The sequence below is a fragment of the Capra hircus genome, chromosome 7 (assembly GCF_001704415.2).
Source record: "Capra hircus breed San Clemente chromosome 7, ASM170441v1, whole genome shotgun sequence".
Lineage (NCBI taxonomy): Eukaryota > Metazoa > Chordata > Mammalia > Artiodactyla > Bovidae > Capra > Capra hircus.
This window is the reverse complement of record NC_030814.1, coordinates 58,920,298-58,944,285: the sequence shown is the minus strand read 5'-3', so window position 1 is coordinate 58,944,285 and position 23,988 is coordinate 58,920,298. Positions and strand designations below refer to the sequence as shown.

The following is a 23,988-nucleotide window of genomic DNA, read 5'->3' as shown; positions in this document are numbered from 1 at the left end:
GATAATATGAGAAAATGTGCCACGCACAATGGTTGGATGCAATTGACATTTCTGCATACATTTTCCTTTCTCTCCACTCTAGAAGTGACTATATTCATAGTTTTTAATAATAACAGCCTCCCTTTACTGTGTTTACTATTTACCAGGCCTATTTTACATGCATTGTTTCTTTAAAAAAGCCTGTGAAGTGGGCACGTTTATTATTCCCCTCCTGCTGATAGGAAAACTCGGGTTCTGCAAGGATAAATCTCTTCTCCACTTGCTAGACAGTGACCAAGCTGGCATTTACACCCAGGCAGCCAGCTGGTGACATGGTTCCCCCATGTACTGCTAAAGGTCTGCTTTAAACACTGTTGCAGTTTTGGTAGAAGAAAAGGGGCTCAGAGGCCGGAAGAGCTTGGCTCAAGAACACCTGACAAGTCTGTGACTGAGCCAGGAGGAGAATCAAGTCTTTGAATCCTGGGCCAGGGCATTTTCCAGGGCTCATGCCCAGTACTGATTTCTCAGACAGCACACTTTCACTGGCCCTGTCTGGGAGACCACTGATGCCCACAGACAGATAGATCCTCACTCACTCCCTCATCAACCTGTGCAGCTCAGAGCACTTGAGACCTAAGAGGAAAAAGGGTTTGGAGAGGATGGAGGCATGGTGGGCCCTCTACTATGGGCAGCCTGGGGAACCAGAGTAGTTGGGGCCAGAGAGGGCAGGGCAGACCCTCTGAACTTTAGCTGGAGTGGGGTTGAGAAGGGAGGACATGCTTGTGAGGGGGTATTCATGCTAAATCCAGCTCCTGTCCCCCTCAGGCTCCCTGAGTCACTGGCCCCTGGGGTTAGGACGCATTCTTGAAGTAGTGGTCACAGGGATTCCCTGAACTTTCAGTTCCTAGGCCAGTTTCTATTCATCCTGGACTGAAACCAATTTCCCCCCTCAGACTCAGCACCCATTCCCAACTGGTAATATGGTGACTCGCCCCTCTAATTCCTGCCCTGGGACCTCCGTGAACTTGGACATATTTGCCACAAGTCCAGACCTGGAGTTGGTGGGGAGGACCGACCTGAGTCCCATTTCTCAGAGAGGAAATGGGTCCCAAGTATCTAGTGAGGGGTTTGATTGACCCACATCAGATGGGCCTGATGGGTCTCTCGCCCCAGGCCTGTTGCGCCCCGCTACACCCTAAGGCAAGGCAAAGGATTCAAAGACCTCCTTCGTGCCGCCCCTCCATCTGTGCACTCTAAGGGCCCGCGCAAGAAGCAAACTCCGCCGCTTGGCCCAGGGGAGCGGCGCTAGCGATCCAGTCCGCGGGGAGCAGCGCCCTCGTGTGGTCTCATAAGAAGCGCAGCGCTTTCCCCAGTCCCTCCCTTTCTATGAGCTCATTGAACAGGTATTTATTGAGTGCCACTAGGTGTTCTAGGGGCAGTGGTGAAGAAGATAGATAAAATACCTGCTTTGTGGACTGTACATTCCAGTGTGTGTGTGTGGAGGGGTAGGCAATAAACGATTAAAAATAAATAAATAAACAAGGCAGTTACTAGTAGTGACAATTGCCAGGGAGAAAATAAAACAGAGAAGTGATGAAGAAACTAAGAATTCCATGAGTAGGTAATGTCCGAAATGAGATTTAGGTGACAGGGATTCAGTCCTGTGACTATCTGGGGTAAAAACCCTCCTTGCAGAGAGACGTGCTGCACAGACCCTCCCTCAGGAGCAGGCTTCACATATCAGAGGGAGGCCAGTGTGGCTGGAAAGGAATGAGCAAGGACAGAACAGTAAGAGCCCATCAGGGAGGTGGGCTGGGGCCAGACTATAGATCAGATCTTTAGGCCATGACAGAGTCTGATTATTCTGCTAAGAGTAATGAGAATGTATTGTGTGGATTTTCAGCAGAATAAAAGGACCATTATGTTTGAATGAAATGGAAATGTAGTTTAAACATTAAAAATAAAAATAATAGGGCTTCCCTGGTAGCTCAGTGGTAAAGAATCTGCCTGCCAATGTAGGAGACCCAGTTTCGATCCCTACTCTGGGAAGATCTCTCATGCCATGGAACAACTAAGCCCGTGCTCCCAACTATTGAGCTCAAGCTCTAGAGCCCGAGCTCTGCAACCAGAGAAACCACTGCAGTAAGAAATCCACACCTGGCAATGAAGAGCAGCCCCACTTCATGCAACTAGAAAAAAGCCCTCGAAGCAACGAAGACTCAGAACCGCCAAAAATAAATAATCAGATTATTAAAATAAATATAATAGGGCTTCTCTTGTGGCTCAGCTGGAAAAGAACCTGCCTGCAATGCAGGAGACCTGGGTTCGATCCCTGGGTTGGGGAGAAGGGAAAGGCTACCCACTCCAGTATTCTGGCCTGGAGAATTCCATGGGCTGTATAGTCCATGGGGTCGCAATGAGTTGGACACGACTGAGCGACTTTCACTTACACTTACTAGTAATATAATAAGGTCCTCTTGGCTGCTTTGTGGAGAACGAAAGAGTGGAAGCAGAGAGATCTCCACAAGAAATTAGAAAGCTGCTGAAATAATTCAGGTGAGACGTGATTATAGCTTGGAACAAGGAGGCCATGTTGGAAGTGGGGAGGTGTGGTTGAATTCTGGGTCTATTTTGAAGGTTGAGTCAATAGGACTTGCTAACAGACCATGTTCTCCCTTGCTCATCTAGCTCCAGGAACTCCTCCACACATACACCTTAGGTGGCTCCTCCATCTTCACTGGGGGGCTGAGTTAGAGAGGCCAATCCCAGGCACACAGCTAAATTAGGAAGTTTCCAGGTGTTGCTAGACAAATGAAGTCAAGACGCGGGCCTATGTTCTCCATGAACTGCCTCCACTTTCCATCGTTAGCCCATTTAATGACAGGGCCTCTGCTTGCTGTCTTCCTTCTTTGTTAGACTGCCTAACTTCTACAGACCCAGTTATTTAGTAGGGCCTCTGTTTCTCCAAATGGGTACCTTCAGGGTATGTTGGTGACACCCAAAACAGTCCACTGTATTTGGTGTTTGTATTTGATACAGAGTATGGGGTGGTATAATCTGGGGGTCAGTCCTCAGACCCAAGCCAGTGATATACTCCCATTAATTTACAAAATACAGTGGGGTCAGACCTGATCCCACAGGAAACACGCATAACACTTTTGCCCCAGGTTGGGCATTTCTGGAGATCCTGGAAAAGGTCAGGTTGGCCTCACACTCAGGCTAGCCTAGTGGGGAAAACAACCACAGGGGAGGTGACCAGCTGGCTCTGGAGTCAGCAGGTCTGGCTCTGTTTGTGTTGTGTGGCAGGGGTGGGGAGAGGTCGGAGTGGGGGGTGGGGGGTGCATTATAAATGCAGCCAGCCAGAGGGCTCCTGGCCTCAGAACCTAGGACCACACCAGTCCCTGAGAGTTTGTAGAAGCTTCACTGAGATGAAGCTGCCAGGCCAAGAGGAGTCTGACCTCTCCAGTGCTAGTGAAAATGTGCCCACAGGAGAGCTGGACAGTGGCCCTGGCTCCGGCCTCAGTCCTGATGGCCCCTTAGACACAGACAGCAGGGAACTGGAGGTACCCAAGGACCCTCCGCTCTTCATTCAGCTGAATGAGCTACTGGGCTGGCCCCACGCGCCCGAGTGGAAAGAGACAGGCAGGTGAGTGGGATCCAGGACAGTTTTACGGGGTCCTTCCCCTTCCCCCATTGGGACCTCCTCCATGACCCCCAGCTCTTCCTGTGTATGAGGTTGGTATTATCACCCCCAGTCACGAGTTTCTTTCTGTGTTCCCCATTTCAGACCCTCACTCTCTATGGTGCTCAGCCTTTTCTGCAGTCTGGTTTTGAGTTCCCCAAGATCCAAGATGAGGGGGTGACTTCCCCGGGGAGGGGCTCTGAACCACTGGGCCCACAACTTCACCCTTGTCTCACCTTCCCTGACTCTCCTGCATCTTCACTCTTGGACCTGGGAGAGATGCCCCCAGTAACACTGACTGCCCCTCTCACCAGGTGGGTGCTGTTTGAGGAGAAGTTGGAAGTGGGTGCAGACCGGTGGAGCGCCCCCCACGTGCCCACTGTGGCACTGCCCAGCCTCCAGAAGCTCCGCAGCTTGTTGGCCAAGGGCCTTGTCCTGCTGGACTGTCCAGCTCTGAGCCTCCAGGAGCTCGCAGGTGCCCTGGGACCCTTTGCTGGGAGGGCCTGGGCATCCTCATGATTTCTCTAAGACTTTCCCCATGAAGTCTTAGAATTTTCCAGAGGGCTCCCCCCCCAACTCTTGAGAATTATCCACCCCTGTATCACAAGGGAGAGATGGAAATGCAGAGGGGAAGAGCAAGTCCGTTGGTTGGACTTGTTTTCCCCAAGAATCTTGGAAGGGAAAGGAGCCTGGGCAGAGGGGAAAGGGAAAGAATTCAAGGGAAGGGAGCTCTCAGGTAAGGGTGGGAGCCCCACCTCTGTTCTCCAGAGCAAGTGACCAGAGTGGAGTCGCTGAGCCCAGAGCTGAGAGGGAAGCTGAAGGCCTTGCTGTTGCAGAGACCGCAGCACCTCATCCAGACCCCATGCACCAGCCCCTGCTGGGGTAAGAGGCCCTCCCTGGGCCCAAGACCAAAATCCCTGGGGTGGGAGGACCCCAGGTCTCCCCTCACCTTCCTGTACCAGCAGTGGCCTAGCATGGCTCAGACCTCAACTCAGGACTCAAGGGTGAGAAGCAGCAGGGGCAGTGAGGGGAGAGGAATGGAAGAAGCGCAAGGGCCAGAGCCCCATGAGGAGATGTTCTTGGCGGGCATCGTGGTGAGCTTCACACATAGCAGATCATCTCATCTTCACAACAACACTGGGAAGTAATACCATAATTATCCTCATTTTAGTGATGGGAAAACTGAGGAGTAGCGGGGGGAAGGTGTGCTCCAGTTTCCACAACAATGCAAAGCTGGTCAGGGAATCCACCTGGTGGATCCACCCCCAAGGCCTGTGGTTTTTTATAATATAATATATAGATATTCAGTTCAGTTCAGTCGCTCAGTCGTGTCCGACTCTTTGGAACCCCATGGACTGTAGCACACCAGGCCTCCCTGTCCATCACCAACTCCCGGAGGTTACTCAAACTCATCTCCATCGAGTTGGTGATGCCCTCCAACCATCTCATCCTCTGTCGTCCCTTTCTCCTCCTTCCTTCAATCTTTCCCAGCATCAGGGTCTTTTCAAATGAGTCAGCTCTTCGTATCAGGTGGCCAAAGCATTAGAGTTTCAGCTTCAACATCAGTCCTTCCAATGAACACTCAGGACTGATCTCCTTTAGGATGAACTGGTTGGATCTCCTTGCAGTCCAATGGACTCTCAAGAGTCTTTTCCAAAACCACAGTTCAAAAGCATCAACTCTTTGGTGCTCAGCTTTCTTTATAGTCCAACTCTCACATCCATACATGACTACTGGAAAAACCATAGCCTTGACGAGACAGACCTTTGTTGGCAAAGTAATATCTCTGCTTTTTAATATGCTGTCTAGGGTGGTCATAACTTTTCTTCCAAGGAGTAAGCGTCTTTTAATTTCATGGCTGCAGTCACCATCTGCAGTGATTATGATGTAGGTTTTATTTATTATTATTATTTGGCTGTGCTGTGTCTTCCTTGATGAGCAAAGGCTTTAAGCAAGTAGGGGCTGCTCTTTAGTTGGGCTTAGTTGCTCTGTGGAATGTGCGGTCTTCCCAGACCAGGGACTGAACCCATATTCCCTGCACTGACAGGTGGATTCTTAACCACTGGACCACTAGGGAAGTCCCAAAAGCCTGTGCTCTTAATCACCACATAGTCCTGTTTTGTAGGATCTGCCCATTCGAGAGAGGCTTCTCAGGAGGAGGAAGCCCCCCTGAAGGAACAGGTTTGTGGCCCTTCCAAGGGCAGGGCTGGGAGAAAGGTCAGGGGAGCCACCCTCCATTGGGCTCCTCATCAGTCGAGATCCTGCCTACATCCTCTCCCCTGAATAACCTTTCATCCTCTGTGTCTCCTTGAACCCCCACCCAGCATCAGAACCCTCGAAGACAGAAGTTCCCTGCAGGGGCTGAAGCAGGAGCTGTGCTGGCAGGACAGCTGGGCTTCCTGGAACAGCCACTGGGGGTCTTTGTGCGACTGCAGGATCCAGTGGTGCTGGGGCCCCTTATTGAGGTGCCCCTCCCCAGCAGGTGAGGTGGCTGAGTTGGGGGTCAGGGATCCTGGAATCCAGAAGAGGCTTTTACCCAGGAGGGTATTAGGAGGTCTTTGGGCCCAGTTCTCTAGGGTGTGTGGGGGTTGGTGCTTAGGGAGGGGTAGGGGTTAGAGCTGCAAAGAAGGTGTGAGCATGTATATGGAGAGTAATGAGGTCAGAGGCTAGGGCTGCCCTGTGAGATAGCAGCCTCTGATTCTCTCCAGGACCTGGTTCTTCCCTCAGGTTTTTCTGCCTCCTCCTCGGTCCCCCTACACTGGGCAGGGGCTACCATGAGATGGGCCGAGCAGCGGCCATCCTCCTCAGTGACCTGGTGAGCTGGACAGGCATGTGTGTCTGTGTGCATGCACATAGGCTTGTGTCAAGTGAGTGTGTGTGTGTACTCTCTAGGTGTGACTGAGTACCACAGTGAAGCAGAGTGTGGCTTCCTGACTGTGACCAGGAGGGTTGACGTTGCCTTGGCTACCACCACAGCCCCCCTTACTTAGCACAGAGCTGGCACAAGTAGGCACCCACAGATACTCCCTGAATGCATGCATGCCTGAATGAATGCTTGAATGACTCATCTGCCTATGTGACCTGTGTCTAGTTTTGAAACTGTGAAAATGCATGTAAGAACAGATCTGTATTTAGTGCCTCTCTGTGCCCCTATCCCCAGCAATTTCAGTGGAGAGTTCGGCGGGCCAGCAGCCTTCATGACCTTCTGGCAGCCCTGGATGCTTTCTTAGAGGAAGTGACAGTGCTCCCTCCAGGTCGATGGGACCCGACAGCCCGGATTCCCCCACCTAAACGCCTGCCCTCTGAGCACAAAAGGTATCTGAGGGGTCATCATGCCATAGAGATCCTTCCAGTGTTGAGGAAGGGCAGTGGGGGTGGGGGGCGAGAGGAAAGGGGCAGACCTGCGTTCTGCTGGACCCTGGCTTTCACTATTAGAAGGCGACCTGGACCTTGCGGAGTTGCGGCACCCCCAGCCCGCAGACACACAACCCGCCGCCAGGGGGCGGCCCGCCGAGAACTCCGGCGCCGAGTCGCGGTCTGGTCGCAGAGCCTTAGCCAACTCGGGTTCCCCTGGTCCTCAGGCTCCCCTCGCAATTGCGGTTGGCCAAGGGGCCCTCTCTCCGGAGAAGGACCCCAGCTGAGGACAGGCACGGCCGCAGGCAGCACGCGGCCAACCCGGAGTTGCGGCGGACAGGCAGGTGAGGCGTGCTGAGGTGGGAGCCAGGGTACCTTGAGTTGGGGGGGCAGTGGGGTATCATGGGCCCGAGGTGTGCACTCACTGTGGGGGGCGGGAGGGGGGAGGCTAACCTGGCCCCAGGGACTTGGGATGCTGAAGCCTGGATCACTGACAACCCACGGGCGGAAGGCTGTTCGGGGGCCTAGTCCAGGACGTGCGGCGGAAGGCCTCGTGGTACCCCAGCGACTTCTTGGACGCCCTGCACCCCCAGTGCTTCTCGGCCGTGCTCTACATTTACCTGGCCACCATCACTAACGCCATCACTTTCGGGGGTCTGCTGGGAGAAGCCACCGACGGTGCGCAGGTGGGTGGGTGGGAGGGAAGCAGGCCTATCTTCTGTGTTTCACCAGCCATGCCCTACGCCCTCCTCTAGTGTCTGTGGGTGGGCTGAGGAGGCTCCCAGGGAGCTTGGGTACCTGTGCTGACAGGGGCCATTGTTGGCTTCTAGGGGGTGCTGGAAAGCTTCCTGGGCACGGCAGTGACTGGAGCTGCCTTCTGCCTGACGGCTGGCCAGCCCCTCACCATTCTTAGCAGCACCGGGCCAGTGCTGGTCTTTGAACGTCTGCTGTTCTCCTTCAGCAGGTAGAACTCCCCACGTCCCCTGACCTCACTAGCACACCCTCAGCCTGGTCTCAGCTGGGTCAGTAGGGCAGGGTAGAAACTGGCTCCAGAGGCACCTGACCTGGGTGAGGTTGGGAGTAAGAGTGGGCCCAGGCAAACCCTGCTGTCTCTCACCGCCCCCAGAGATCACAGCCTGGATTACCTGCCCTTCCGCCTGTGGGTTGGCATCTGGGTGGCCATCTTTTGCCTGGTGCTGGTGGCCACGGAGGCCAGCGTGTTGGTGCGCTACTTTACCCGCTTCACCGAAGAAGGCTTCTGTGCTCTCATCAGTCTCATCTTCATCTATGATGCTGTTGGAAAAATGCTGACCTTGACCCGTGCCTATCCCATCCAGAGACCTGGCTCTCCCACCTATGGCTGTCTCTGCCAGTACCCAGATCCAGGAGGTGGGTGAGGGGAATTGTTGTTTGGTCACTAAGTTATGTTCAACTCTTTTTGCAACCCCATGGACTATAGCCTGCCAGGCTCCTCTGTCCATGGGATTTCCCAGGAAAGAATATTGGAGCGGTTGTCATTCCCTTCACCAGGGTATCTTCCCCACCCAGGGATCAAACTCACATCTCCTGCATTGGCAGACAGATTCTTTACCACTGAGCCACCTGGGAAGCCCGAGGGAAATAGGGAGCTTGGCAAAATAAGGGAGGATGCAGGAAGGGTTGTCCCCTTAGTTAAGTTCAGCAAAATGCTGAGGACCTACCCAGTAGCCAGCAGCAAACTTCCTTTCTCTGGTTCTGAGTCAGATGAAAAATAAGTCAACAAGAGCAGGCCCAATTTCATCTTTTACTTCTGCCAGTGCTAAGAGAAGACCATGGTTATATCTATGAGTATATGGGCTTCCTAATGATGAAACCAAAATTGGATCGACTTACCCACCCAGTCACGGCCATCCGGGACAGGGACTGTCTCGCCCTAGAGGAGCAGAGCTCAATGCATGCAGGGTGCTTACTCCCTAGAGAGGGAGAGGAAGGGGCAGGACCAGGCATGCCCAGCTTCTTCTCCCAAAGTCACCAACCAAATAAATCACCACTCTTCCCCTGGACCATATGAGTGACTGGGTGGAGAGGAGCTCGGACTATTGCATCAGCACATTTCCCTCCACATGGCCAGGAACACCAGGATGGGGAATAGGTATCCTCTCAAGAGTGCCAGACTCTGTACCAGCCATGAACAAAAATAATTCTGACGCTGGTGGAAACACACCGATGTGTGTGCTCAGTCATTTACTGGGCACTTGCTTTTTGGCCGGTCCTGTGCCAGCCACCAGGGATACAGATAGGGAGGGAATTTGAAGGGATAAGGGCAAGAGGCAGTGTCCTGAGAACAGACTGGGTAGTGATTGGAGTCAGCAGAGAGATGAGTCAGAACAAAGAACTCTCTGGTTCAGCTGGACCTGTGAAATTGGGCTTCTGATTAGGGCTGGAGAAGGTTCCCGAGGGAAGAAAACTCACTTGAATTCTCTGCTTCCCAGGAAATGAGTCTCAGCGGACAAGCACAAACCCTAAAGACAGAGATGACATCTTGAGCATGGTGAGGGCCTGTTCCTGGGAGGGCCTGAGAAAGAGAGGGTGGAGGTCAAAGAAGTCAGTGGTTCCAGGCTCTTCTGACCCTTCATAGGTCACTGAGGCCCGACCATTTGCTGTGGCTGGAGGTCTCTTATCTGGTGTCCTCAGTCTCAGCGGGCATCAGTGGACCTTTATCCCACTGCCCATAATCCCATCCTGGATGACCTCTCCACACAGGACCTAGGCCTGGTCAATGCATCCTTGCTGCCCCCACCTGAGTGTGCCCAGCGGGGAGGCCATCCTCGTGGGCCCGGCTGTCATACAGTCCCAGATATTGCCTTCTTCTCCATCCTCCTCTTCCTTACTTCCTTCCTCTTTGCCATGGCCCTCAAGCACGTAAAGACCAGTCGCTTCTTCCCCTCCGTGGTGAGTGTCACCTGTACTTCTGTGGGAGAGAACTGGCCCTTGGCCTTGGGCCCTGTCTGTAAATGGGAAAGGGGGCAGAAGGAGGGGGTGGTGGCCTGAACCTCACTGAGTGTCTGCTGGGTGGCCAGGTACGCAAGATGCTGGGTGACTTCTCCTCGGTCCTGGCCATCCTGCTAGGCTGTGGCCTCGATGCCTTCCTTGGCTTAGCCACACCGAAGCTCATGGTGCCCAGAGAGTTCAAGGTGAGAGCTGGGCGTGGAGGGGAGAGGGCAAAGCAGGGTCAGCAGACAGGACCCTAGAGGAGGAAGATGAGTAGATACCACACTTCTCTAGCCTTCCGTTTCCTCATTCATAAGATAGAAATAGTATAATAATGGTCTTACAGAATTGTTGTGAGGGCACACTGTGTGCCAGACACATAGTAAGCCTAGGATAGGTAGCTACTGTTGCAGGTAAGAGGTTAAAAGAGTGGGTTCTGGTCAGCCGGCCCTGGGTCTGAGTCCCATTTCTGTCACTTCCTAGCTGTGTGTCTTAGGGAAGTTAACCCACATTCTGAGCCTCAATTTCTTCATCTATAAAGTGGAAATAATAAATAACAATAGTTTCTGCCTCATAGGTTGTTTTGAGGTTCACAGAAGATCATAGTCCAAAGCACTGTCACATTACTGGGACTGGTTCATACCAACACCTCAATTAATGCTGGTTATTGTTGTTCTCTGTTCTCCCTACCCTTGGCATGGCCCTACTCACTACTCCCCACTCTCTACTTTGCACCAATTGCCTGCTCTGATGAGGTCAAGCTAGAGCTCCCTGCCCAGGGCATGACAGTGCACAGAACAAGGCTCAGTGCTCACTTAGTACCTAAACTTTGTGCATTTGGAGACCTCCCTTCCAGCTTCCCTCAGGACAAGAAAGCAGGGTGGCTCCAAGGCTCCAAGGCAGCCTTAGGGGCTCAGAACCCAAGATAGCAACTGAGGCCCCTCCCACAGACACAGACACAGACGCCTTGTAATCAGAGCAGACGCAGACACACCCAGCCCTACCCCTGCCCCAGCCCCAGATCGAGGCAGGTCTGAACCTGAGTTGCCCAGCCCTTGGTAGGGGAGGAGGGTGGTTGCTTAGGGAGAAGTACTCTGTACATCAAGAAATGTGCGTGGGCTTCATCCACTACCTCCTCCAGGACCCTAAGAGTCAAAGTCCAGAGCCCCTGGTTCCAGCCCAACCCCCAGGCTGGTCCCCATCCTGCTGTTTGCCATCCTAGCCCTGGGATGCACTGAACCATCTGCACACACACAGAGTGCTCCCACCTAGCATCCAGTGTCTTAGAGCCGGTGGGGAGGGGGTACTGTGGAAGAATGCCATGGCTGGAGTGTGTAGATGAGGTATTCTAAAGATAGCCTCTCCAACTTCTCCATGGACTCCTCTTCCCCAGCCCACACTCCCTGGACGTGGCTGGCTGGTGTCACCTTTTGGAGCCAACCCCTGGTGGCTGAGTGTGGCAGCTGCCCTGCCTGCTCTGCTATTGACTATCCTCATTTTCATGGACCAGCAGATCACAGGGGTCATCCTCAACCGTGCTGAATACAGACTGAGGGTAAGACTTGCAGGGTCAGACCCCAGGTCCCTAGCCCAAGTGACAGGAGCTCCAGGGTGGGGTCTGGGTCCCCCCTTTCCCACCCCAGAGGACAGAGGGCCCAGATCTGGGCTAGCTTCATCCTTACTGCTCCACACTACCTGCAGAAGGGAGCTGGCTTCCACCTGGACCTCTTCTGTGTGGCTGTGCTCATGCCCCTCACATCAGCGCTCGGGCTGCCCTGGTATGTCTCAGCCACTGTCATCTCCCTGGCCCACATGGACAGTCTTCGGAGAGAGAGCAGAGCCTGTGCCCCAGGGGAGGCTCCTAGCTTCCTGGGCATCAGGTAAGGCCAGTATTCAGGAGACTGGAATGAGACGTGGGCAGCAAGGTCGGGTACTGGGTACAGGGCAGAGTTATTTGGGCAACTTAATTTCTAAGCTGGTGACTCCAGAGGGCTCTCTCACTGCCCCATGAGCATGCAGTGGGGTGAACGGGTGGGTGCTGGACTCCTTCAGCCGTGGGACTGGGAGGGGCCTCCAGGGGAGCATCATGGAGGTGAGTGTGAAGGCTGAGCAAGGATGAAGTGCCACCTAAAAATCCCACTCAGTGTAGAAGCACCTCGTTGATCTTATAGAGTAACATCACAAAAACAATTTTATTGGAAATGCAATCTAATTGTTGAAAGTATGGGAAATCAACTTTGTACATTATGAAGTAAACGTTTTTATGGTAGTATAAGATTGCTTAATTTTCCATCAAAATAAAAACAAAGAGCAACTTTGAACTTGAGTTGCTGAAGAGGACTGGGAGCCTCGAATGGAGGTAACCTGTCCTTTCTTCTCCACCAATTTTTCACACCAAGCTCAGGTCCCCTCCCTTCCAGGGAACTATCAGGGGATCCCTCTACTTCCCTCCTGCCAGGGCCCCCAACCTGGCACCCCAGGGGCTCCCCCAGAGCTAACTCCTCCTTTCCCCACAGAGAGCAGAGGCTGACAGGACTGGCAGTATTCATCCTCACAGGAATCTCCATCTTCCTGGCACCTATACTCAAGGTACCTTAGACAAACCAGCATCAGGGGCAGGGCAGTAAAAATAATAAATATAGCAAGAACTGACATTGACCGAACATTACTACGTACTGGGCACTGTGTTAAGTTTTCTTCACCCATAGTCTCATTTAATCCTGACATTACCCATGAGAAGCATATGCACTTTTAAAGTGAGGAAACTGAAAGTTAAAGAGGTTAAGGAACTTACAAGAGACCGCCAAGAGAGCTGGTTTCTCAGATCTATCTGAGAACCTGAACTCTGACCCAATTGGCTTTCTACCCAGTGGAGCCGAGTAGAGACATGCCATCATCCCCAGGGGCCAAGCACTAGCTACTCTTACTCCACATTCAATGAGGTTTGAACTAAGAACATGATCATCACAATCCAGGAAAACTTTTGAGGCAAAAACCCTTCACATCTCCCTCACCAGATGTTTACAGAATACCTGCTGAGTGCAAGGCTCTGAGAGGCACCTGGGAGAAGGGGATGGGAAGGGGAAGGATACTGAAAAAGAATATGGAACCAAGCCCCTGTCAGCAACTCATACACATGAATAAAAATTATGTAACAAGTAACAGCAGAAAGGTTCAGCAAGCCAGTACGGCAGAGCAGTCAAGGAGGGCGTGGAGAACTGCACACAAGAGTCACTGGCAGGACGACAGGAGGTTAGGGGAGGGAAAGGTCGTGGAAGCTGGGTGAGAGGAGAGTAGTTCAAAGAGCCAGATGGACTGGATCGGCCTCTGGCTAAACTAGGCGACTCCTGTTCAGCAGCTATTTACCGAGCATAAGCCATATGCCAAGCACTGTTCCAGGGACTGGGGATATAGTGGTGATCAAAAGAGGTCATCCACATCTTGCATTCTGGTGAGAGGAGACAGATAAAAACAATTAAAACAATAAAATAGGATAATTTCAGATAGTGATAACTCCTGTGGAAATAAAAGAGGGTGGGGTGATCAGGAGCGCCTTAATGGTGCTGGGCAGGCAAGGCCTTTCTGGGGTGTCACGACAGGAGTAATGAGAGGGGGGTCAGGGAAGAGGATTTAGGTGGAGGGACTAGCAAAGCAAAAGGCCTTGCAAAGGGGTAGAAGTAAACTTGGGCATATTGAGGAAAGGAAAGGGGGCCACTACAACAGGAACAGAGAGAACAGAGAGGAATGTGAGAGAGAAGAGTGGAGAGGTAATGGGCAAGTTACTTAGCCTCTCTGAAATACATCTTCTCCATCTGTAAAATGGAGACAACTGTAGAATTTACCTCATCTGACTGATGTGAAGATTCAATGAAATCAGGCATGCAAAGTGGGTATGTTTAGATCTTGGAGGCTGGAGGCTGGGCTTGGGGCCTAAATGGGGTTATCTGGGCAGCTAGCAGAGGCAAACTGCTTCGCCAGCTCTCCAATTCTCTCTACCAGTTCATCCCAGTGCCTCTTCTCTATGGCATCTTCCTGTACATGGGGGTGACAGCGATTAGCAGCATCCAGGTGAGCCCATTACTTCCTGCCTCCATTTGCTAGTTCTCCTCCTCTCCTCTTTTCCTGCCTCTCCTGGGCACAGGGCCTCTGCTGCCACACTCTGGATGGAGAGGGGACCAAGGGAGCCTTGTGACCTCCAAGCTAGGCTTGGATAGCTAACAGTGACACCTTCCAGTCTACCTGAGTACCCTGTTTTCTTCCTCCCCTTGTCCCCCCAGTTCACGAAGAGGGTGCAACTATTATTGATACCAGCGAAGCACCAGCCAGACCTTCTGTTCTTGCGGCATGTGCCCCTGAGCAGGGTCCACCTGTTCACAGCCATCCAGCTTGCCTGCCTGGGTCTGCTTTGGATAATCAAGTCTACCCCTGCAGCTATCATCTTCCCCATCATGGTGACCTGTGGCAGGGTTGGGTAGTGTCCTGGTGGCTCTCTGAGCCTGGGGGTTGGTCACGGCCTCACAAGAGGAAGAATCTCTCCTCTGTCACTTGTCCTGGCTCTGCCTGGTTGGGAATCTCAGGACAAGGAAACATGGCCAAGGGATGACTGTGAGGCTCTGGACCTAAGATATCTGGTTTAATTCTTTTCCCAACCTCTTTGGGCTCATCAACCACAGGTAGGGATAGAAGGCCCAGAAAGAGACTGAGGACCTGGGAGAGGCAAGGCTGGCACTCTTTCACCCAGTTAGGTGATACTGTAAGCTTCTGGCTTTGTTCTTATCCACTGAGGAAGTTAAGAGTCATGGGCTTTGCTTTGGAACCAATCTGGTTACTACATCTCAGTTCTGTGACCTCTGAGAAGTTAGTAAGCTCCCAGGGTCTCAGTTTCCTCCTCTGTACAATGGAAATAATTATCATGTCTACCTCATATGAATGTATTAGCATTCACTGAAACTATACACAATGCTTTGCACATGGGAAGTGCTCGATAAATGTGACTGTTGTTAACGTTCCTGCTGCTATTGCTGACAGCCCGTGGCTTTGTTTCTATCCCTGCAGTTGCTGGGCCTGGTGGGGGTCCGAAAGGCACTGGAGTGGGTCTTCTCGCCACAGGAACTCCTCTGGCTGGATGAGCTGATGCCGGAGAAGGAGAGAAGCATCCCTGAAAGCGGCGTGGAGCCAGAGTGCTCGTTCAGTGGAAGTGACAGTGAAGATGTGCGCTCCTGGAGAACAGGGGAGGGGTAGGGGAGAGAAGTCATCTCCAGGAGTTGTAACTGAAGTATAATATCTCTATTAACTCTGAAGATTTGATCAACACAGTGACTCCTCCTAGTTCTGTATTAACATAGGCACACTGAAGGAGTGAGGGAAATTTTTCTTCATAAGAGTCCAGGGCTGTATGAGGGTTGGAAATGGTCAGGGACAACACCCTTAAGTGGACTGTCTTACCCAGGATCTTTGTCTTAAGGTGGGTTTATATCCTTTCCCTCTCTGGGTCCTTTTCTGTCTGCTCTCTCTCTGTCTTCTGTCTTTTTATTCCCAACTCATCTTGAGATCTCTGTTCCACAGTCAGAGCTGATGTATCAGCCAAAGGCTCCGGAAATCAACATCTCTGTGAATTAGCTGGAGTAGGAGTATGGAGTTGAGACCCAGGAAACTGAGGTAAGGGTGTGAGGGAAATGCCCTCAGTGTCGAGGGTGGGGCAGTAGGGGCTCCGGTGGTGGAAAGCTCGACTGTGTGCTGAATGGCTGTTTCCTCTACATGCTCCAGTCCTTCATGAACCCCAGAGTCGGGGAGTGGGTAGAAGAATCTCTCCAGAGGAAAGTTGGAAACAAGAGAGGGTACCCGGGCATGGCTCCCTGTGGCACTGAAGTCTAGCCAGTAGAGGGAGCTCAAGCTCACACCAACCCGGCAGGGATGGGAACTGGAGGAGGGAAGGGTTCGAAGATAAAAGAATGGAAAGGAATAGGAGGAGAGAAAGAGGATAAAGCTCCCAGCAGCTTGCTTGCTTGCTGAGCCTTGGAGGCTCCTTCCAGAGGCTGCCAAGAACCACACTACAAACAAGTGGGGGCGGGGGGGGGGTTCTTTGTCACTTGCCCTTTCTGCCATTCTTTTATTTTATTCATCTGTTTCTCAAAATATTTTCTTAGCACTTCTGGAGTGTCCAGGTCCTAGTGGTATAATAGTCACAGTTCCTGACCTCAGGAAGTTAAAATTCCTGTGGGAAAGACACACTGGCAACTGTTAGAGTGGGCTAGTGCTGGCTCAGGGAAGGAGAGGCTGTGGCAGCAGAGAGGCCTCCAAGGAGGGTGGTGAAGTGGTGAGAGTTGGGTAGGGCTTCCAAGAGGAAGTGGTCCATAATTTGAAATCTAAAGAACAAACAGAAGCTAGTCAGAATAAGATGGAGGGAAAACGTTCTAGGCAAAGGGTGCAGCATGTGCAAAAGCCTGGAATTTTTCCCCTTTGATAAAATGAACTCTTTGGGGTTTGTCCTCTCCATGGTTTCCCAAGTCCAAGAGCCTGAGTCCCCACCAGCTGCAGTGGAAAATTCTGGGGGCTAGAGGGAGACAGGGCAAATCATGGGCTAGCCCAGAAGAAGATCTCCTGAGCTCCCCTTACTCCCTGTCACTACTGCGCGGCTCTATTCGTTGTCTTACTTGTGTCCCTGAGCACTTGCTCTGACCCCACTATGCCTTCTCTCTGTTCACAGGTATTTACTCAGGAAGTCAGGAAATTACTGGCCTTTGGCTTAACTGCCAGATGCTCAGTCAGCTGGGAACCTGGAACGCTGGGGCAGGACTGGAAGGCAGCTGGCCAAGACCTCAGTCACCCTCCTGAGCTGGGGGTGGAGAGTGGCAGGGAACAAGCAGGCTTGCTTTGTGGTTAGGAAAGTCTGGTAACTCAGAGGGACTGACCAGGCCCCATTCACCCTTTACTCCAGTAAAGGAACATAAGTCTAGGAGCCCTTCTCATTTTGAAACTTCTATCCTCACAGATTCTCTTTTATACAATCGGGGGGTTGTCAGGGAACTCTTCTCAGTTTGCAAAAGGGAAAAATGTCCCTCTTTTCAGAATAAGTATTCCTCTATTTTAAAGTGTTTTTACATGTATAAAAATAAACTTAATTTTTTAAACCACAGAAGTGAATGAGATTACTGCAGAAATATTGGAACACTCTAGATATGCATAATTTTGAAATGGAAACCATTCCAGAGATAACTAGGGCTCACATTTTAGTATATATTGTTCAGATTTATTGAGTTCTATAACATGCTTGATACTTAGGATGTATTGGATGTTTTCCCCATGTCAGTACTGCATACATATCCAACTTATTTTTTTTTTTGCATAGAATAAATAACTTTATAATCTGGGAAAGATATCATATATATCAAAGAGTATAAAATGTCTTCTGCAAGGGCAAGAATTTCTCCAGAGTATATACCTAGGAGTGAAATTAAGGAGTAACAATAAAAAGAACACCTGCCAAAGGAGATATAGAGAAGGCCAACAAACACACGAAAAGAGTATCAACACTGCTCGTTATTAGAGAATAGATATCAAAACTACAAAGAGGCACCGCCTCAAACCAGTCAGAATGGCCATCAGAAAAATATCTGCAAACAATAAATGCTGGAGAGGGTGTGGAGAAAAGGGAACCCTCTTGCACTGTTGGTGGGAATGTAAATTGAGAAAACCACTGTGGAGAAGAGTAAAGAGGTTCCTTTAAAAATGAAACTACCATATGATCCAGCAATCCCACTACTGGGCATATACCTTCAGGAAACTATAACTCAAAAATACCCATGTAAAAAATAATTAAAAAAAAAAAAGCAAGCAAACAAACAAAAGGACATATATACCCCAGTATTCACTGCAGCACTATTTACAAGAGCCAAGACATGAAAGCAACCTAAATGTGCATCAACAGATGAATAGATAAAGAAGATGTGGTACACATGTGCAATGGAGTATTACTCAGCCATAAAAAGGAACGAAACTGGCCATTTGTTGTGATGTGGATGAATCTCGAGTCTGTCATACAGAGTGAAGTCAGAAAGAGAAAAATATTGTATATTGACACATATATATGAAATTTAGAAAGTGGTACTAATGAACCTATTTGCAGGGCAGGAATAAAGATGCAGACATAGAGAATAGACTGTGGACACAGAAGGGGAAGAAGAGGGTGGGATGAATTGAGGAAGTAGCATTGACATATATACAATATCATGGGTAAAACAGATAGCTAGTGGGAAGCTGCTCTTAAACACAGGGAGCCCAGTCTGGTGCTCTGTGATGACTTAGAGGAATGGGATGGGATGGGGGAGAGAGGGGATATATGTATACATATAGCTGATTCATAGTGTTGTACAACAGAGTGTAACACAATATTGTAAAGCAGTTATATTCCAATTAAAAAATAAATAACAGACAAGTAAATAAATATATAAAAATTTAAAAAGAATACATGTATCCAACACTCAGCTAAGAGGTATCCTGTCATTGATGGTGGCGTTATTCAGTCACTAAGTCATCTATGATTCTTCGCCACCCTCGGACTGCAGCATTCAAGGTTCCCCTGTCCTTCATTATTTCCTGCAGTTTGCTCAGATTCATGTCCATCGAGTCAGGGATGCTACCCAACCATCTCACCCTCTGTCATCCCCTTTTCCTTTTGCCTTCAATCTTTCTCAGCATTAGGATCTTTTCCAAAGAGTTGGCTGTTTGCATCAGATGGCCAAAGTATTGGAGCTTTGGCTTCAGCATTAGTCCTTCCAATGAATATTCAGGGTTGCTTTAGTTTAGGATTGACTGGTTTGATCTCCTTGCATTCCAAGGGACTCTCAAGAGTCTTCTTCAGCACCGCAATTCAAAAGCATCAATTTTTTGGTGCTCAGTCTTCTTCATGGTCCAAAATTCACACCTGTACATGACCATAGGAAAAAACATAGCTTTGACTATATGGAACTTTGTCAGCATAGTGATATCTCTGCTTTTTAATATGATGTCTAGATTTGTCATAGCTTTTCCTTCAAGAAGCAAGAGTCTTCTAATTCCATGGGTGTGGTCACCATCTGGAGTGATTTTGGAGCCTAAGAAAAAGAAAGTCTGTCACTGTTTCCACTGTTTCCTCATCTATTTGCCATGAAGTGATGGGACTGGATGCCATGATTTTAGTTTTTTGAATATTGAGTTTTAGGCCAGCTTTTTCATTCTGTTCTTTCACCCTCATCAAGAGGCTGTTTGAGTTCCTCTTCACTTTCTGCAGTTAGAGTGGTATCATCTGCATATCTAAAGTTGTTGATATTTCTTCTGGAGTCTTACTTCCAGCTTGTGCTTCATCCAGCCCAGCATTTCAAATGATGTACTCTACATGTAAGTTAAATAAGCAGGGTGACAATACACCAGTCACCCCTGACCAGTAATGCTGAAGAAGCTGAAGTTTAACAGTACTATGAAGACCTACAAGACCTTCTAGAACTAATACCCAAAAAAGATGTCCTTTTCATTATAGGGAACTGGAACACAAAAGTAGGAAGTCAAGAGATACCTGGAGTAACAGGCAATTTTGGTCTTGGAGTACAAAATGAAACAGGTCAAAGGCTAACAGAGATTTGCCAAGAGAATGCACTGGTCATAGCAAACACCCTCTTCCAACAGCACAAGAGAAGACTCTACACATGGACATCACTAGATGGTCAATACTGAAGTCAGATGATTATATTCTTTGTAGCAAAAGATGGAGACGCTCTAGACAGTCAGCAAAAAAAAGACTGGGAGCTGACTGTGGCTTAAATCATGAACTCCTTATTGCCAAATTCAGACTTAAATTGAAGAAAGTAGGGAAAACCACTAGACCATTCAGGTATCACCTAAATCAAATCCCTTATGATTATACAAGTGGAAGTGAAAAATAGGTTCAAGGGATTAGCTCTGATAGAGAGAGTGCCTGAATAACTATGGATGGAGGTTCGTGACATTGTAGAGGAGGCAGTGATCAAGACCATCCCCAAGAAAAAGAAATGCAAGAAGGCAAAATGGTTGTCTGAGGAGGCCTTATAAATAGCTGAGAAAAGAAGAGAAGCAAAAGGCAAAGGAGAAAAGGAAAGACATACCCATTTGAATGCAGAGTTCCAAAGAATAGCAAAGAGAGATAAGAAAACCTTTTAAAGTGATCAATGCAAAGAAATAGAGGAAAACGATAGAATGGGAAAGACTAGAGATCTCTTCAAGAAAATTAGAGCTACCAAGGGAACATTTCATGCAAAGATGGGCTCAATAAAGGACAGAAATGGTATGAACCTAACAGAAGCAGAAGATGTTAAGGAGAAGTGGTAAGAATACACAGAACTATACAAAAAAGATCCTTGTGACCCAGGTAACCATGATGGTGTGATCACTCACCTACAGTCAGACATGGAATGAAAAGGCAAGTGGGCCTTAGGAAGCATCACTGCAAACAAAGCTAGTAGAGGTGATGGAATTCCAGTTGAGCTATTTCAGATCCTAAAAGATGACGCTGTGAAAGTGCTACACTCAATATGCCAGCAAATTTGGAACTCAGTAGTGGCCACGGGACTGGAAAAGGTCAGTTTTCATTCCAATCTCAAAGAAAAGCAATGGCAAAGAATGTTCAAACTACTGCACAATAGCCCTCATCTCACACGCTAGCAAAGTAATGCTCAAAATTTTCCAAGCCAGGCTTTAACAGTACATGAACCGTGAACTTCCAGATGTTCAAGCTGGATTTAGACTAGGCAGAGGAATCAAACTGCCAACATCTGTTCGATGATCAAAAAGGCAAGAGAGTTCCAGAAAAACATCTACTTCTGCTTTATTGACTACGCCAAAGCCTTTGACTGTGTGGATCACAACAAACTGTGGAAAATTCAAGAGATGAGAATACCAGACCACCTGACTTGCCTCCTGAGAAATCTGTATGCTGGTCAAGAAGCAACAGTTAGAACTGGACATGGAACAACAGACTGGTTCCAAATCAGGAAAGGAGTATGTCAAGTCTGTAAATTGTCACCCTACTTATTTAACTTTAATGTAGAGTATATCATGCTAAATGCTGGGCTGGATGAAACACAAGCTGGAATCAAGATTGCCAGGAGAAATATCAGTAACCTTAGATATGCAGATGGCACCATCCTTATGGCAGAAAGTGAAGAGGAACTAAAAAGCCTCTTGATGAAAGTGAAAGAGGAGAGTGAAAAAGTTGGCTTAAAGCTCAACATTCAGAAAACGAAGATCATGGCATCTGGTCCCATCACTTCATGGCAAATAGATGGGTAAACAATGGAAACAGTGATGGACTTAATTTTGGGGGGCTCCAAAATCACTGCACATGGTGACTGTAGCCATGAAATTAAAAGATGCTTGCTCCTTGGAAGACAAGCTACGACCAACCTAGACAGCATGTTAAAAAGCAGAGACATTACTTTGTCGACAAACGCCATCTGGTCAAAGCTATGGTTTTTCCAGTAGTCATGTATGGATGTGAGAGTTGGACTATAAAGGAAGCTGAGCGCTGAAGAACTGATGCTTTTGAACTATGGTGTTGGAGAAGACTCTTGAGAGTCCCTTGGACTGCAAGGAGATCCAACCAGTCCATCCTGAAGGAGATCAGTCCTGAATATCAACTGCTCCAAGTTGTGGCTCTTGGGCTCAGCAGTTGCGGGCTTTAGTCGCTTCTTTGCGTGTGGAAGCTTTCAGGACCAGGGATCAAACCCGAGTCCCCTGCACTGGCAGGTAGATTCCTATTCACCGTACCACCAGGGAAGCCCTGTTCTGCCAATTTTTGAATATTATATAAATGGAATCACAGAGTATGAATTCTCTGGCTGCTTCTTTAACTCAACGTTGTCTTGAGAATCATTGATGTGATGTATGCAGCTGTAGTTTGCTCATTTCATTGCTGTGTAGCACTCCATTGTATGTCTCTACCACAGTCAATTATCCATTTTTCTTTTGACTCCAAGAATTCATTCCTGAAGCCATCTAAACCTGGTGCTTGCTTTGAGAAGAGTCAAGTTCATTCAAATTCTTCAGTGGCTATAAGATTTTTTTAAATTAAAGACTATATATTTTTAGGGTGGGAAAAAAATCTAACTTTAATTTATAATTAACAAAGGTAAAATGAAGTTTGATTTCTTTGTTTTTGTTTTTTTCTTTTTTGGCCTTGCCATTTGTAGGACCTTTGTTCCCTGACCAAGGATTGAACCTGGGGCCCCCAGCAGTGGAAGTGACAAGTCCTAACTATGGGATCACCAGAGAATTCTCAAAATGAAGGTTTTTATTGGATTATTTGACAGCCTAAAAATTTTTCACCAAAGCAGGACAAGCCAAACGTCCTGTGAACAATAAACTGTGGATCCAAAGCACACAGCCTTTTTCATTACCGAAAATATTATCTTTATCTTATTTCCATTGGTCCAAGGTGGATTTTAGCGGCATTATTTTGGTAGTTTGGGCTTCTCGTGGCTTCATTTTTTAACCCTCAAAAATGAAAACTACTGTCTCTTTTGCCATGCTTTCCCAGAATGATTTAAGAATCTGCTTCACTCTTTGCAACACTGGCTGAGAGTAACTTTTGGGGGAAGGTACACAATGAAAAAGACAGCACATAGTCTATTAACATAAGTTTATGACCTCAAATAAAGATTTAAATAATCGGAGGGGACTTAACTGTTGTTCCCTGTTGTCCTTGGGTTTCCCTGGTGGCTCAGAGGATAAAGCATCTGCCTGCAATGCAGGAGACCCAGGTTCAATCCCTGGGTTGGGAAGATACCCTGGAGAAGGAAATGGCAACCCACTCCAGTATTCTTGCCTGGAGAATCCCATGGACAGAGGAGCCTGGCGGGCTACAGTCCACAGGGTCACAAAGAGTCGACTTCAATTTCTTTCACTTTCCCTGTTGTTCCAGTGGCTACTCCAGTCTCCCAGTGCAGGGGACTTGGATTCAATTCTTGGTCAGGGAACTCTACCCCACATACTGCAGCTAAGAGTTAGAATGCTGTCAACAAAGACTGAAGATCCCAAGTGCCCAAACTAAGGCCCAGTGCAGCCAAAGAAAGAAAGAAAAATGGGAGCCTGAATCAGTTGTGTAATTTTTTTCATGGTGATGAAAGGCACTAAAACAATGACATCTGTATCCATAAAAGAAAGGAAATATGAAGTATTAAGTTCTTTTTTTTTTTAGTTCTATCTGTTTATTGCTACCAACTCATTACCCTCCACCCTCATACATACATGCTCAGTCATGTAACCCCATGGACTGCAGCCCGCCAGGCTCCTCTGTCCATGGACTTTTCCAGGCAAGAATACTGGAGTGGGTTGCCAATTCCTTCTCCGAAGTATTAAGTTCTTAAATGTAGTTTTAAAAATTGAAGAGTCCTAATTTTCCCTTTCATCACATAGGCAGCACTTTTGAAGTAAATAAATGCCTAACTTGATCAGTTTTTTGGAATGCAGATCCCCAACCCAGCTTCTGATGGTTAGCTGTATCATAAGCTCCACAGCCTCATCTCTGGGAAAGATTATACTTTTTTAGCATAGTTTTAGGTTCATGTTACAGATTATATGATTTTTAGGCTCTTTATTTCTTCTTTAGCCAGTTTTGTGGAATTGTACTTTTCTAGGAATCTATTCATTTTATCCAAGTTTTCATATATATTGGCATAAAGTTATCAAAACCTTTGCCTGTTTAATCTATGTAGCACACTTAGTTATAGTCCCTTATCATTTTGTTGTTGTTGTTGTAAATATTTATACATTTCTGAATTTTTAATATCATTTGCATTTTTTAGTTTTATTTTTGGTCACTCTTGCCAGAAGTGAGCTAGTCTATTTTATTAGTCTTTTCAAATTAACTTCTGGTTGATCTTCCCTATTAATCCTTTTACTTCATTAATTTCTACTCTTTATTATTTCCTTCATTTTCTGTGGTTTATTCTGTTAATTTTCTAATTTCTTAGCTCATTATTTTGAACTTTATTTCT

General features: G+C 48.4%; 2 protein-coding genes and 1 non-coding gene across 10 annotated transcripts in view; 2 read left to right on the top strand and 1 right to left on the bottom strand.

Annotated features, from left to right (window-relative positions):
• Window positions 1-8,271, bottom strand: part of HBEGF (heparin binding EGF like growth factor) — a 31,263-nt gene extending 22,992 nt beyond the window's left edge. The window contains exon 1 of the mRNA XM_018050289.1: window positions 8,161-8,271. The gene's annotated coding sequence lies outside the window, so the exon portion shown is untranslated. The remainder of the gene's footprint in view (window positions 1-8,160) is intronic.
• On the top strand, window positions 3,277-17,194 carry SLC4A9 (solute carrier family 4 member 9). Of its 8 annotated transcripts, none has more exons than XR_001918297.1 (22): window positions 3,277-3,625; window positions 3,976-4,136; window positions 4,430-4,543; window positions 5,787-5,842; window positions 5,986-6,143; window positions 6,389-6,476; window positions 6,822-6,976; window positions 7,243-7,359; window positions 7,527-7,701; window positions 7,846-7,979; window positions 8,142-8,404; window positions 9,487-9,545; window positions 9,758-9,946; window positions 10,075-10,188; window positions 11,379-11,540; window positions 11,687-11,865; window positions 12,502-12,574; window positions 13,985-14,053; window positions 14,263-14,436; window positions 15,041-15,222; window positions 15,551-15,643; window positions 16,692-17,194. XR_001918297.1 is itself a non-coding variant. In XM_018050286.1 (22 exons), the coding sequence occupies exons 1-21, from the start codon at window positions 3,408-3,410 to the stop codon at window positions 15,602-15,604; spliced, it is 2,748 nt and encodes a 915-aa protein (XP_017905775.1). In that variant the 5' UTR covers window positions 3,277-3,407; the 3' UTR covers window positions 15,605-15,643; window positions 16,692-17,193. The 8 variants fall into 8 exon arrangements, 6 of the variants coding, with proteins under 6 accessions (XP_017905775.1, XP_017905774.1, XP_017905773.1 ...); XM_018050286.1 differs by having other exon boundaries at window positions 11,499-11,540; window positions 15,041-15,196; window positions 16,692-17,193; XM_018050285.1 differs by having other exon boundaries at window positions 11,496-11,540; window positions 15,041-15,196; window positions 16,692-17,193.
• TRNAC-GCA lies at window positions 22,702-22,773 on the top strand. The gene has a single exon. It is a non-coding gene; the product is annotated as a tRNA-Cys (tRNA).

What these genes read in the sequence shown, in the direction of transcription:
- SLC4A9 (XM_018050284.1), top strand. Translation starts at nt 3,408, where the DNA reads ATGAAGCTGCCAGGCCAAGAGGAGTCTGACCTCTCCAGTGCTAGTGAA. An exon ending in AAGCCACCGACGGTGCGCAG is followed by an intron (nt 7,702 to 7,845) that starts GTGGGTGGGTGG and finishes GTTGGCTTCTAG; the next exon opens with GGGGTGCTGGAAAGCTTCCT. An exon ending in TCCTGGCACCTATACTCAAG is followed by an intron (nt 12,575 to 13,984) that starts GTACCTTAGACA and finishes TCTCTCTACCAG; the next exon opens with TTCATCCCAGTGCCTCTTCT.